At 34.0% G+C, this 15975-nt stretch overlaps 1 protein-coding gene across 1 annotated transcript; it reads right to left on the reverse strand.

Moving 5' to 3' along the window:
- Positions 1-896: 896 nt before the first annotated feature.
- LOC126734960 (rho GDP-dissociation inhibitor 1) lies at positions 897-15505 on the reverse strand. Its single transcript, XM_050438828.1, has 4 exons — positions 15182-15505; positions 14559-14754; positions 14270-14494; positions 897-1662 (listed from the first exon to the last, which is right to left on the reverse strand). The coding sequence occupies exons 2-4, from the start codon at positions 14743-14745 to the stop codon at positions 1463-1465; spliced, it is 612 nt and encodes a 203-aa protein (XP_050294785.1). The 5' UTR covers positions 14746-14754; positions 15182-15505; the 3' UTR covers positions 897-1462.
- Between the last annotated feature and the right edge of the window lie 470 nt (positions 15506-15975).

Genomic DNA, 15975 nt, shown 5'->3' on the forward strand with positions numbered 1-15975 from the left:
TTTACGTTTGATGCTATAACTCCAGGTCATGTAACAGTTTCTGACTTCATTGGCGGTGCATTTTCCTCCAGTTTCAAACTGGTTAAACCGAACGTGAGGCCAGAGCTTCCAAATGACAAAGCCTATTCCGAAGCAGTACCTATTAATGACAAAAAAATCCAGGACTTAAAGAAAGTTCTACAATACGTTAGTGGTAAAAAACAAAATTAAATAATAAATAAAAAGTTTCGAAAACATCTATTGAGTGGAAGAAGGGTCCAAAATCATTAAATATTTTTGGCAAAAAGACCAGTTTTCAATGTCGTTGTAAATGTTATTTTTCTATAAAACAACTTCGAGGTAATTAATAAACAAGTTACCTGTGAACACTATCACGAAATTCTCCTTCCTAATTGAAATAATTAATTTCTTTTATTTCCTGGAAAATGTGTATTTTCGCACTTAGACCCTTCTTCCACTCACCGATTCAAATAAGGATGGTGATACATTATTCATGTATTAAGTAAAGAGAAAGCTATATACCCAAGCGTCGTTTACAAATCGCCAAAAACTAGGCAATCCGCTATACTCACGCGTCAAACTCATTACCGTTATTTAATATATTTTTTTGTTGGCGACACTGAAAATGTTCAGAGTGACCAACATAAAAAAGACAACCACTATAAAAATGGCGGCCACCAGGCAGTGGTCATTTTTGGGTATCGTGACCATATGCATTAGCAATCCAGGCATATTTATTAAGTTCTTGCCAATACCACGCTGAAAATCGCCTATATTGTCATCACTGGAAGTTATGACGTTGCCAATGTTACGAAAATTTCCCTATTTTTACTTCCAATATTACCAGAATATAAAAAAAAACGTCCTAGGCCTTACAGTAAAAATAAAACTACAAATTTACTTAAATAAACATAATTTATTTATTAAAAACGATTATTATAAACACAAAATTTATTATTCAAGCGAAGAAACTCTTAAAAGGAAGATTAAAATGACCATACTAGATATTTTTGGTATCAAAAGCGTTCATTTAACACATTTAAAAAAAAAACATTTTGAAGACATTGAAATCCTAATGGAAGAAGATTTAATACAGTTCGTGGGGATTAGAAGCTGCTAACCTACGAGATTTAGGTTAAGACCTTCCAAATCCCCTGAAAACCCCTAATTCTAAGATTCCTAAGTAATGTTCCTGAGGGATGCAAGGCAAACTGGTGCTTTACAACTTTCAACACCTTCAAAAAACAATGCCAAGACACACGCACGTTAAAAAAATAGCATATTAAAATATTTCCCATATGTAAAAATGCCATTATTAAAGTTTACTGGTATACTGCATATAAAAACCGGGTAAAAGTATGCTTACAACTTATGAACTAATATTGTTTTGACTTTTAATACTTTTGATCACCTACCCCACAAAAAGAAAAGCACCGAAAATCAAACGAGAACAACAAGGAGTTTAGTCCTTCCAGTCCTTTTTGATTTCGAAGGTCCATTCCCACTTGAGGTGCTCGTTCTTATCGTCGTCGGTGAAGAGGGAATTGACTGTGTACGAGCCCCTGGCCAACATTCCAGACGGGGCGTCCTCTGCGGGCGTCGTGTACGATTGAATCTCAGTTTTCGGGGCATAGGAACCCACCATGTGGGTCATTTTATCCACTGAAAATGACACGAAATGAATGTTGCTGCAATATGTTTATGTTTAAAAAATATACTATTTACGTTACTTTAAGAGATTGTGCTTGCTCTAAATAAGACATGGGGACACTGTCTTTTCTATATAGGCTATAAAATAAGTTTTTTTGCTTGACCTACTTATATACACACAACGCTGGGTCGATTGGGAAGATGAAACATATAGGAGAAACTCAATTAAAGCTTTCATTCCACCATTTGTACAAATTTAACTAATAAATGGTTAATTGGTTATTGGCCTTTGATATATTTAGTAAATTTCACGCATTCGTTTGTAGCAGATTCAATTTTGCCAATAATTCTTAGTTGATAAAAGTGGATGCTGTTGGCTTGGTAAACACAACGCCAAACAGCCTGGTTAAGATCTTTAATAGTAGTTAAATCATATGACGCAATATCGATTTTCGACTACATTCATCTTGTGAGGAAATGTAGAGTGGCTTGCAGACCATTTTCTTGGCCATAGTGGCCATATAATAGAAAGAAGATATAGAGCCTTATGAGCCACTTGGAAAATGAAGATCTTTTTGAGAAGTTTTGATTATTCTAGGAAAGTAATAGTATGTAAAGTTTTAAAAAGACAGACAATATTTTTTTAGGAGTTTTTTACCAGATACAGTCTTCTTAAGTACAAGGGTTATTCTTTAGTTTCTCCCAAAAGTACCTGCGTCGATGTCGCAAAAGAAGATGCGGTTATAATTCTACTTTATATATGAAGGCCACAGGGGAAAAATGTGTTAAGTCAAGAAATTTGTGCAATTGAACTAATCAGAAAAAAATTATAGGTTAAAAGGTATATTATCTATATACACGGCCATGCAGGGGAATAACGTGACCAGTCACCAGTTTTAATAAGAATAAATATTGGTGTACTAGGAAAGAACGTGTTAAGTCACTTTTGTCGTTATCTTGCGTGTATATAAATTAGTCGTTTGGCAGTCGTTGTTTATATCTTCGGCAAGTAAGGTTAACGATACCCGCGTAAAAAAGGTTTTGTTTGTTATTGCTGTTAGTGAAAAACAATACAATGGACAATAATAATTTGAGTGATTGTGAAGATCATGAGACAAAGCCAGTAAGCATAAAAAAGAGAAAATGTACGGGTTGGGTAAGAGATGCTACCAAGTTAATGAGGCTTCAGTTACATGTAACTGGTGATGCCTGTCAATGCCGACGATACAGATGTTTTGAAAAGATAACTGCAGATTGTACGAAAGTTTAATCTAATAAAAAGTTGGAATTATCAAACAGCCTATTTAACAGGTCTAATTACTCTTTGTCCAGTGGCTCAGCGCCGACCTCGATTACCGGAAGATGAGAGTGTCCTGAGAACTTCAACGTTTTATTACAAGGTGCGTATAGTTCGTAAGAATGTAGCAGTTGAAGAGCGAGTTTGCAAGAATGCGTTTGTTTCTCTACATGGTTTAACAAGACGTAGAATAGAAACCATACAAAAGAGTCTCCAGATGAGTGGAACTGCATCTATTGATAAATGCATTTGACATTTGAATAGAAAATACAAACTAAGCGTTGAAACTAAAAACAAAATTTTAGAACACATTAAAAGTTTCAAGGCTAGATCAAGCCACTACAGTCTTAATAAAACTAAGAGAGTTTATTTATCTGCCGAGTTAAATGTGAAAGAAATGTATGATATGTTTAAAGAAAAATTTCCTCAAGTTAAGGCTAGTTATGAATGATATATCCTCTATATGAGTGATATATCCTTTGGATATCCCCGTAGTGATACTTGTCGCTTCTGCGACCAATTAAAAGTAAAGGTTGATGCATGCCAAGAGGAAAAGGGCATTAAGGATTTGATGTTTCAACAAAAACTACATCTAGCGAAAGCCGAGGTATTCTACGCACGTAAAAAGCAGGCCAGGTTGAGGAGTCGAACAAAGGCAGACACAGACGCAATATGCATGGATTTCGGAAGAAATTTGCCCCCCATGCCGAATTTATCCACGAATGATGTGTACTACAACCGGCAGTTATCATTATTTTCATTTATTGTACACAAACTTTCAAATTCTAAAGTATTCTTCTATGGTTATCCTGAGAGAGTAGGAAAAAAAGGCGCGAACGAAGTCTGCTCATTTGTATTTGATTATATTACCTTAAAGTTTCCTGCTGAAGATAGAAATTTACAAATATTCTGTGATTCGTGCTCCGGACAGAATAAGAACTTTCCAGTGTTCAAATTTTTGCATTACTTAGTCGTTCCAAGCTTGAGTCCATTGAAGTCACATTCCCCATTCGAGGTCACTCCTACATGGAATGTGATAAGGATATGAGGATCTTAAACGGAAAGTTTCGGGCGGAAGTACCGGATGACTGGTGTAAACACATAGAAACCGTTCGTTTAAAGCCCGCACCATTTCTTGTTGAAAAAGTTGATCGTTATATGATTAAAAATTGGACAGATTTTCTATCTGCAATGTATGTGAAACAATGTCCTTCGCCACACGTCCAATCCGATAATTAAAAATTACCAAGGAACATTCTCGCTTAGTTTTTTATCGAGATACTTACAATGGTCTTTGGAACTCGTCAGTTATTGTACCTCTAAAAAAAAAAAGAGAATCACTGGTCCGCCGATACCAGACGGCCAGTTTTACCACCCACCAGTCGCAACTTTTGGTTAGTAGGCTCGTTTTGACTTTTGCAACAATTTAATTATCAGTGATTTTTTTTATACAGATGATACACCTATCCCTTTGGAAAAATACAAGGACCTGCAAAAGTTAAAAAAATATTGCACCCCAGAGAGTCTGCTTTTTTATTCTAATTTAAAACACAAGTAGAGACAACTCCTTGGCTTGGTGAGTTATGGTTGATTGTCACTAAATTACATGCCTAATTAATACTTTGTTTTTTACAGCTTTTTTCAGTTCATCCCATAAGAACCGAACCCAGAAGAGAAGTTTTATTTTTTTCTATTATAACAACCATTCTTTTATAAATACCTACATATAAATAAAATAATACATTATACTTTATGTTTGGTAAATAAATAACAGAGTATAAATAATTATTTAAGCAAAATTTAAATATAAATTAATCGATCGCCACTGATTTAGCAGTTTATTTCTTTCATTGTATAAGTATACACAATGAAAGAACGTGCTAAGTCAGTGACATAACACCTTTTTCCCCGGTATTCCGAGTTGTTTGAAACTTCGACACATTGTAGTGAAGTACCAGTTTGATATTATATTACAAAATGTCATTGAGGACATAGAGCAAGGTCATAGCTTCAATATGATGGCAAATAAATAACCATTTTGCAAGCTGTGTAATTATCGTAGTGTTTCTAACCTTAGAATTCGTTTCCTGTCAAAAAATAGAAAAATGACTTGGCACGTTTTTCCCCTGTGGTCTTCATATACTACTTTATACTTTGAGGTTCACTTCATAACGGCGTCTTGTAGTAACCTTTAAAAGAGCAAGACTTCTGATCCTTAGCTATGATACCATTTAAATGCTGTTCCCATGTAAATTTTTGATCCAATACAATACCAAGATATCTAATAACGCTTCTCCAAGTAATGCTCAAATTCGTTGCTGTATAGTTTCCCAATGTTCAATTCTATGCCTTGTAAAAATTGAACAATGCTGAATTTGCCGAAGATTGTGCTAAAGCATTATTGTTAAAATAATTTTGTCAGTCATTGATGATATATTAACTTAAGACATGCAAGCAATGACCAAAGGTTCGATTTATTTTCATCAACATATGGAAGTATTCTTATATCAGACAGTAATTTGGCATCATTATACCTTTATTCAAGCAAGGTGATTATGACATTTCTAACTACTGGGCTATATCACTGCTTCTGTCATTGTCAAAGATCCCTGAACAGCTTATAAAAAAGAAAATGGTAGATCCAAGATAGAGAAATCTGTTTGAGTAGTTTTACTTAAGATTGAACTGTAGAGAGGCCACTGCAGATTTGTAATTTGGCCAAACCTTTTGATTGTATTTCTCTTAAGATATTTCTGACCATATGGTTTTCAAGGCTGCATCTAGGACTGGTTAGGACCCTTCTGATCTTTTCTCAGTTATGCTTCTCAACATTCAGTCATTAAGAAATAAAACTAACGAACTTTTTCTGTTTTTGGAAAGCCATAACTTTCCTAAAATTGTTTTATTAACAGAGCATTGGTTGAAGCAGGATGAGCTGATTCAAGTGGCCCATTACGTGGTTGTATCTAAATCTTGTAGATCTCAATCTGTACACGGGGGTTGTATGATATTGATGGATGAAGTTTTCTTAAAACAGAGCCCCTTCCAACAAATAACGAAATTTAATTACTTATTACTAGAACGGGTCTTTGAATTGACCATTATTTTTTTTAGATCTCGAAATTTATATATAGTATGCATCTAGCGGTCGCCTTCCTCTGACATTGAGGTACTCCTAAGAAATCTGAATGAAATTCTGTCTGGTATTTCGGGCTCTGCAAACATGATTGTAGCGGGGGATCTTAATGTAAATTTTGATGATAGGAGCTCTGCATGCACAACTCGCTTGAGTAATCTGCTTAAGTGTTATGGCTTGCAAATGCATGTTAAATCGTCGACACGTATTGCTCGATTCTCTTCGAGTACTATTGACTATATGTGCTCTAACTATTGTTCTGAGATCACTATATGTACCGGAAAATGCTGCACTGTCTTTTTTTAACGTTTTACAACCTAAACAGCAAGCAAAATCTCTACCACATTTTGGCCGAGTTTTTAGCACTACAAATTACAAACAATTTAACAATTTATCCGCCTCTTCTAACTGGGACACAACTCTTGAATCAGATGACCCTATATCTGCTTTACACAATAGGATTGTTGACTCGTTTAATGCAGCTTTTCCTATCAAAAAGATAAAACGCAAAAAACTGTCTAAAAAAGAGTGGTTTACTAAGGGTCTAACTATTTCTTCAAAAAATCTCCGTTCGCTCCATACCATCAGGAAATATACGTCATCTCTTTATTTCAATGAGTATTTTGCTAAATATCGCTTCATATTTCGTCGCTTAATAAGACTTTCCCAGGAACAATATTATTCCAACAGGCTGATCAAGTCCCAAAATTCGCAGAAGGAATGTTGGAATATTATAAACGACATACGCAATAAAAACTCTCATTGTTTCCAAAGTTTCCCCAAACGCGCTTAACAACTTTTATTGCAGTATAGCAGATAATCTCCAATAACGCTTGACTCCATCAGTAGATCCAATGACTTACTTATCAGCTGTCAACGTTTCAGACTCCTTTCTGTTTTTTCCAACTGATCTGACAGAATTAAGAGGCGTCTTAAAATCGATAAAAAACTTTTGTGCATATCTGCAAACATTCTTCTCAATATTCCTGATTCAGCCTTAACGGTCCTGGTAAAAGCAATTAATCAGTCATGGGAAACAGGAACATTTCCCTCTTGTCTAAAAACAGCCAAAGCAATCCACAAAGAAAAAGACGTGGAGAATCCTTCTAATTTCCGGCCAATATCACTTCTATCCACCATGTAAAAAATCATAGAAAAACTGGTGAAAACTCGTATGCTGTCTTTTATTAATACAAATAACATCCTTAGTAAGTGTCGGTTCGGTTTTCGCGAGAATACCAATACAAATGATGCTGCATACCATCTTCTTCAGGACTTGTACTCTCATATCAATGGCGGGGGAGTTTCGGCGGCTGTTTTTTGTGATCTGTCAAAAGCTTTTGACTGTGTTAGTCATGACATTCTGCTGCTGAAGCTCCACCGCTATGGTTTTAGAGGCTTTCCTCTATCATGGTTTTCTTTATTCCTGCGAGGTCGACGGCAACGGGTTTTGGTTGGGTCAAAATACTCAGCACTCAGAATATAGCTTTATTAGATGGGGAGTGCCTCAGGGCTCAGTGTTAGGCCCAGTTCTATTTTTGCTTTACATAAATGATCTGGCTGGTCTCTCTATTCGCGGTGTCTTCAATATATTTGCAGATGATTCCACAATATTGTGGCAGGCTCTGGACTCAGATTCTCTCCATAAGATCATCCTGGAGGATCTTAAGATGGTAAAAAGGTGGTGAGACTCTAATTTACTTACATTAAATCCAACAAAAACTGATTTGCTATGTTTTAAATGTAATCTTGATCCAATTCAGATTAACCCTGATAGCAAATTTCTTGGAATTTTCATAGACAAAGATCTCAAATTTGACACACATATAAATCTTCTGGCCAAAAAGCTAACATCTGGTTGTTATGCTGTCAGGATCAGTGTACAGGAACTTGGTCCAAAAATTGGCAAGTCCGTTTATTGTTCCCTCTTTGAATCCCACCTTCGCTACGGTATCGCTTTCTGGGGCAGTGCAAGCAGTTACATTATTCAAATGTTGTTTGTTATTCAAAAACGGGCCATTCGATATATATGTGGGGCTAACCCCCGGGATTCATGTCGTCCTCTATTTTACCAACATAAAATACTAACTCTCCCATGTCTGTATATTCTTGAGATTGCTTGCATAATCTATAAGTACAGAGAAAGGTTCATGGTCAGGAGTGCTCGGTACCCAAGCAGGAATCAGATGATTTTGCACCTTCCTCGACCTACTTCAGCTTTAACAAAAAAATCAATTTTTTACGATAGCATTTCTATCTTTAATCATCTGCCTATCATTATTAAAAACTTAATTTTGCCTAGGATTTTCAAAAAACATTTAAAGAGATTGCTTGCTGCTAAGACCTATTACTCTGTTAAAGAATTTTTTAATGATATACTTTAAGTGACTGATTATATATAAATAAGATCAATGGTTATGTTTTTGTATGTATGTTCGTATTTTATATTTGTGTCTTAAATATTTCTTTTTTAATTTTAAATTTTATACTTGCAGTTGCAGTAAGTTTTAATTTTTCTAGCTGTGTTAAAAACATTTTAATATTATAACAATAAAGCAATATTTGACTTTGACCTCTAGAACAGAAGTCAAAGGGTGATCTGCTGGTGTGACACAGGGATCTGTGCTGGGCCCAGCTACTATTCCTGATTTATATCAATGGCTTGCCATTAGTGATAAAAAATGGCCAGTGTACATCATTTGCCAATGAAACCATCCTTCTTTGGCACAATAGTAATTAGACACTCTCAGAAATATGCTCAATCAAGAATATAGTTATTATTAAAGTTTTATATGACTATAGTCAAAGACAAATAAAGCTTTATTGTTTAAACACCAAGATTTTGTTAACAAAGCAACATCTTTCTTAGTTCTCTATCATAAATACCTTAAAAGAAACAAACTTATCAAGAGTCCTTGGATGGTTAAATATTTTATTACTCCCATAAAAACTTGAGTTTTTGGTTAAAAAAAATGTAGGAAATGCTAAATTTGTAAGTTTATTTTTTAACATCACTAAAATTAATATTTTATATTTAAATATCAATTAAATAATGATTGAGCGAGTAATGACCATATTATGTCTCTCAATGAAAAAAATGGCACAGGTATTATTACCAATATTATCATCTAACTTCTTTGCATTACAGAATATTAAGAGTGAAATATGAAAGTTGATAACTCAGAGTGCCTACTTTGCACCAACTAATTCTCATTTCAGATATGGCATATCTGCTTTTCAGGGGAATTGTAGGGCTATTCGCACAGCTCTCTTTATACTGCAAAAACCTGCATTTGTATTTTGGAAACTGTTTGCTGGATGTATAAGAAATATGCCTTGATAATTAATTCTGTTGACACAAACAAGTTTTGGTCTTACAACGAATTCAATTCCTTCGCACTTTAGCCTTTCTGAGTTGTGATAGTTTGTGTGCTTGGAATTGTGGTTGTAATTTTAAAAACAATTATGTTTACTGTTTTAATTTAGTCCATACTCAATAATCTTATCATATAGTCAAAGGAAGACTACCCTATCATATTTTGTTATTGCGAAAGGACATGTCAACATTATCATTTGCACTACAAATATGTAAAAAAAAGAGCTTGCAGATAAAGACTATTAATACTTTTATTAAACAATGTCTAATCTAAAATGAGAAACACACTTTATTATACCTTTTCCCGCTTCTAAACACTAATTAGGTACATAATAGTCCACCACTCCAGTCTTAAAAATATTTTCAAACATTTTAGGCATCTATGGCACGAATGAAATTGGTGTAAATTTATTTGATTTATTAACCCTTTACCGCATCATGTGCCATATATGACCCAAACTACAAAAATATAAAAATATTGTCTAAAATTAAGTTATATTCCTTTACTGCATACTGTATCATATTTGGAACGTACCCGCTTACACAGCAAAATGTACACATCGATAGTATTGTTCAATTATACGACAGTTATTTCGCGTCAGAGACTGCCGCGCGCTATTTCACGCTAGCAGCTGATTGATACGTTTTGTTTGCAAGTTTTTTGTTTCTTAAAATTATAATATTATCGAAAAAAAATTATTGGCATTACGGGTGAAGTTTAAGCTGTCTTATACCGTAAGTTATTTTTCATTTGATGGTAATTTAGGAGGTTATGTTTACGATTTTCTGCTTGTGCCATATATGGAACAATATGCAATTATGTTTACATTGGTTGCTATTATTTTCAGTTATGGACACAAAGAAATTTTATGGTACTCTACAATATGTAGCTAATATAGATGAAAGTGATGATCCAGATTTATCTGGCGACGAAGTGAAAGTTGTGTAAATTCAAAAATACAAACCAACCAAAATGCTCCAGATTCAGAATCCGAGTATTCATCTGATGACGATATGCCTCTATCAGAAATTCGAAAACGAATATCAAAGAATATTGAATGGCACGAAGGTAATCTATTGAAAAACGATAACGAAATTCAATTTAGAGGTTGTCAGGATCTTCCGGATTCATTTCGTACGCTTGCAACTCCAGTAGAATACTTCAAATTCCTTTTCCTAAAAGAGCTCATAAGTTACATTACAGAGCAAAGTAATTTGTATAATATCCAGTGTCAACCACACAAGCCTGTCCATACAAAAAGTCATGAGATTGAACAGTTCATCGGAATCAACATTTTGACTTCTCTAATACAGTTGCCTTCTACAAGAGATTATTGGAATGGTTCATTAGGCCATCCTGCTGTTTCTGAGGTTATGTGCTGCAATAGATTCGAGACGATAAAACGCTTTATTCATTTCAATGACAATAGTCAAATGATCCAAAGAGGTCAACCAGGTCACGATAAGTTATTCAAAATTAGACCTTTTCTTACCCAAATAAGAGAAAGACTACTATTGGTACCACGTGAAGAACACCTTGCTATAGACGAGCAAATCATTCCTACCACAGCTAGAAGTCAACTACTAAAACAATATAACCCTAAGAAACCTCACAAGTGGGGTTATAAGAACTTCGTTCTTATAACGAAGCTGAACCCGGAAATTCCGCTACGATTTCGACCTTTTTGCAGGATCCCAAAGCAACCAAGTTCCTAACGGGCGCCCCAATTTAGGAATGAGTAGTAATGTTATAATAAGGTTATCCGAGAGTGTTCCAAGGAATAACAACTATAAACTATTTTTTGACAATTGGTTTACTAGCATACCTTTGATGATTTACTTACATAAAGAAGGGATATTGCCTTTAGGGACAGTGAGAGCCAATCGTATACCATGTACATTACCATCTGAAAAAGATATGAAGAAAACTGGTCGTGGCACAATAAAAGAAAAAATATCTCGCATAAATAATGTGGATATTGCAACAGTGTCATGGTATCATAATAAAGTCGTGACCACCCTTTCTACCTATTACCTGTATTAATTCCAGGCAATAACCGCCTGGAATTAATACAGATATTTAATCCAAAAGTCTGTAATATATAACCATTTCTCATGAATTCCAGGCATTCAAAGCCATGTCTCATAACTTTCAGGCATTTGAAGCAATTCCTTTTTTTCCAGATTGTTAAAGCCATTTACAACTTGTTCCAGGTAATTGAAGTCAATGTCTGGAAAAAGTGTAATTATGTAATTGACAAGAAATTCGAATAAAACACTTTAAATTCCTAAAAGAAATAAAACTTTAACTGCCTGGAATTAATCAAAATTGAAGACAGATTCCTAGGAAAAGTGAACAATAGAATAAATTAACAAGAAATTATAGGCATGCCTTTGAACTGCCTAAAATGTATGAGAAATTTCAATGAATCTCAATCCTTTATTTGTCTTGTTTCTTAGTAATTCTCCTTATAAATTCTAGGCGGCTATACTGTTGGTTCTGAACCTCGTGGTGAGAAAAAAAGATTTTTCAAAAAAGGAAACACTCATAAAATGATTTAAAGCCTTAGAAGTGTTTTTGTTTACCATAATTATATGGGAGGCGTCGACCTTCTGGATGCCATGTTGGGATTTTATAGGATTAAAATTCGATCAAAGAAATGGTATTTACGCATATTTTTTCACATGTTGGATTTGTGTTGCGTAAATGCTTGGTTATTGTGGAGACGCAGCAATAAAGAATGTGACCTACCTCTTAAGGACTTCAAGCTGACCATTGCTGATTCTTTATGCAATGCTAATAAAGAATATAAAAGAAGAGTAGCAGAGGTTCAGACATTATATGCTATAAAAAAAAAGCGTGGACCTACCAAAGAAATTCCTCAACAAGAGGTGCGTCTTGATAGTATTGACCATTTACCAGAATGGAGTGAACAACAAAGATCAAGATGCAAGTTTCCATTGTGTGAATATAAATCTTTTGTGTCTTGTACGAAATGTAAAGTTTTCTTGTGTTATAATAAAGACCGAAATTGTTTTTTTGAGGTTCCACACTGAATAAATCATAATGTTTTTGCATAATGTTCCATATATGTCACTTTCCATTTTTTTATAAATAAATAAAACAAATATTAAACAAAATTTTTTTTTGGTATTTTTTACATAAATAAAGCGTATTCCTCCATCCCTGGGAATTTTTTCGAAGAAAACAAAAAATTCATGCAGTAAAGGGTTAATAGGGATGACAGATACTTTTTTTAAATTTTGACACAGATCCTGATTTAACATAATTTTGATAGAAGCATTACACATAAATTTCATGGCATTGTTTGGTACATAACATGTCATACTAGGGGAGTCTGCATTCAGAGTGAAAAGGGGAGTCTGCATTCAGAGTGAAATACCTAAACTGTTTGACTCCCTTGTTGCTAAAAAACTGTACAGTGATGGTCGTGGTATACTTAATAGTGAGCAACATGGTTTCATAAAAAATAGATCTACCAATACAAATCTGATATGGTTTTCTAACTGATAGAATGCAGAGTCAAATATAGTAGTTCGGTGTCTAGACCTATAATTGTTTCATCAGGGGTATCTCAAGGGTCACACTGCGGTCCCCTTCTGTTCAATTTGTTCCTATTAGATTTACCTCAAAATATAAAAAATAGCTCGGTACTAATGTCTGCAGATGATGTAAAGATATTTCGGCCTAGTAGAACAATGACTGATGTTAAGCGTCTTCAGGAAGACATTGATAATTTTTATGGCTGGTGTCAAGCAAATCATATGGACCTTAACGTAAAAAAATGCTATCAAATATCATTTTCAAGAGTAAAAAGTCCTATTTCTTACAAATATTCCACCAACCATACTAACTTAAAGGTTACCGATGAAATGAAGGATCTTGGTGTTGTATTGGACAGCAAATTCATATATCGGGTATTATCTCTCGGGCTCATAGAATGTTAGGTTTCATCATACGGTCTAGTAAGGACTTTTCAATTTTTACGATAAAGAAACTATATTGCTTGCTAGTTAGAAGTGTTCTAGAGTATTGCTCACCTATCTGGAACCCTTGTTATGTAACACATGTAACTGCAATTGAGCGAATGCAGAATAAGTTTCTTCATTATATTGGTTACAGGTGTGGTTATATCAGAGATGATTATTCTTATAGTGAATTAAGATCGCTACTTAATCTTGATACTTTGGAAGGGAGGAGACTAAATTTTGAAATTCGTTTACTTCACAAGATTATTAATGATGTAATTGATTGTCCAGATCTTTTAAATCTAGTATGTCTGAATGTACCTATAAGAAGGAATCGGCATACTAATGTTTTTTATGTTCCTTACCATTCTACAAATTATGGCAAAAATAACCCTATTACAAGAATGTTAAATAATGCAAACTCTATGCAACAATCTGTAGATTTTTTTGGAACTTCAGAGGCAAGATTTAGAGGATCTTTAAGGCATATATTGTGATATATACTTTCATTTTTTTTTTTTTTATATAGCAATGTATATCTATACTGTATTTAGTAATTAGTTCTATTTATTGTAAAATGGCAAGTCCGTAAATAAATAAATAATTTTAATTATGAGTTATTACATAATATTGAGTTCAAAATATTCCAGTTATTGTTATTATTATGGCCAGACCCTTATAGATCAAACATGAACATAAAGCCATATTCCTACCGATCTTATATGACTCACCAGATATAAACAATTAAAATATTGTGGTTGTAACAATAAGATACATGCTCTGCATATCTAATTAAAAAATAAAATTAATTATGACTTACCAGGCAGACCCATTTTACTAGTTTTTTGCACATATTTCAAGCCATGGACGATCTCTCTTTGGACAATAAATTCAATTCTAATCTTATAGGACACCCCCTCCTTGATTACAAAAGTCTCCTTTTTCAATTTGGACAAGTCTCCGGTTAAATCTAAGGATATTTCAGGACGATCCACTGGTATCAGTACCAGTTTTTTTACAATTACTTTCCTTGGGTTATCTGGCTCTGAAATAAAACAAAAAACATTAATATCAAATTATATTGAGAGGGTCAATAAATGTTTTCAGACCAACAACAATGGTTCCAGTCTGGGCTTGGCCCAATAAGGTTTCCTTGTATTTCCTCAAACTTTCATCCTCCTGATCGATCTCTAGGAGTTCATTGATGGTCTTTTCTGGAGGTGGTTTGTAAATGGAGTCCGGGTGGTCCTTGTCCAGGTCATCTGGAGTGGTGACTGTTTCTTCGTGATCAGACATAGTTTAACACTAAAAGCAGGTTTGTCTCAGCATTGGTTTAGTTGATAAGTGATCCATTACTATTTAGTTTTACATAAATAACTTTTTTGGTAGAAAGTAAACAGATCCAGCTGGAATATGTATGAGTCCAGCCTAAATTTAATCCAGAATTTCTATTTTTAAAATTTCTAATAAAACTAGCTGTGTGTGTGTGTGTCTGAGGTTAAAATTCTGTGGAGAGGCATATTTGGGGAGAATTCTAATATTAATGTGACCTGTTTAAATTGGCTAAAAAGACAATAATGTAGCTAAAACTTATTACTAGATAAAATTAGTCACAATGTTAAAAATATTTCTTTATCTCTCCTGCCACAAAAACCATCTTTAAAGGGCTTTTCTACAGTATATACATTGTCAATATGAATGAATTTGGTATCAAAATGAACGGGGCACTTACCAGATTAATTTCAATAATCTAATAGGAATATAAAGGCACAATTAGCACTAATTATCAGACTTTTTCCCGATCAAACGATCAATGGGTGTATACTTTACCGAATACAGAAAAACCTATGAACTTATGCGCCTGCTCAATTTCACGTATGGGCATGCGCTGATATTCTTTCCCTATAGTTTTATTCAAAACATAAAATAACTTAGTCTTATAAATAAAAGACAAACTTGGGTTATATTTAACTTAAATTATATATTAAAACATATTAAAATACGATATGAGAAATTTAAAACTTTAATAATGAAAATTAAAAAACTTTGACATTGACACCACGGCAAATTGACATTGTTGATATATGTCAATACTGTTAAGGCGCAAACAGACTATTATCACGTCACGTGCGCTTACATGTTATCACGCAAGGTTACGGCACACCGTAATATGTGCTATTTAGTTTATGCGTGTTTATAAATAAGTTTAAAAGTTCACTACAGTCACCTAATGCAGATCACGGCAAGTAATAAGTGACAGCACAATTCTTTTTCTGCAAATTTACATATTCGACACACCTGATAGCACGGTTTCAGAGTTTGGCAAGAGTGTTTTTAGTGCAGGTAGTGGAATTTTAACTCAAAATGGACGAAATTTTAATTGAAAAAGTCAGAAAACATGAAGTTCTATACAATTCAGTCCGTGACTATAAGGATCAGCTATTCCAAGTTAATTGAAACTTTAACCGATTCCAAGCGATCTATCGGTTTTAACCGCGGTTAAGCCCTTGGTTCATCTTGAACAGT

Source organism: Anthonomus grandis, chromosome 1 (genome assembly GCF_022605725.1).
Source record: "Anthonomus grandis grandis chromosome 1, icAntGran1.3, whole genome shotgun sequence".
NCBI classification, from domain to species: Eukaryota; Metazoa; Arthropoda; class Insecta; order Coleoptera; family Curculionidae; genus Anthonomus; species Anthonomus grandis.

What these genes read in the sequence shown, in the direction of transcription:
- LOC126734960 (XM_050438828.1), bottom strand. Translation starts at nt 14,745, where the DNA reads ATGTCTGATCACGAAGAAACAGTCACCACTCCAGATGACCTGGACAAG. An exon ending in GACTGGAACCATTGTTGTTG is followed by an intron (nt 14,495 to 14,558) that starts GTCTGAAAACAT and finishes GTTTTATTTCAG; the next exon opens with AGCCAGATAACCCAAGGAAA. An exon ending in TAGTAAAATGGGTCTGCCTG is followed by an intron (nt 1,663 to 14,269) that starts GTAAGTCATAAT and finishes TGTCATTTTCAG; the next exon opens with TGGATAAAATGACCCACATG.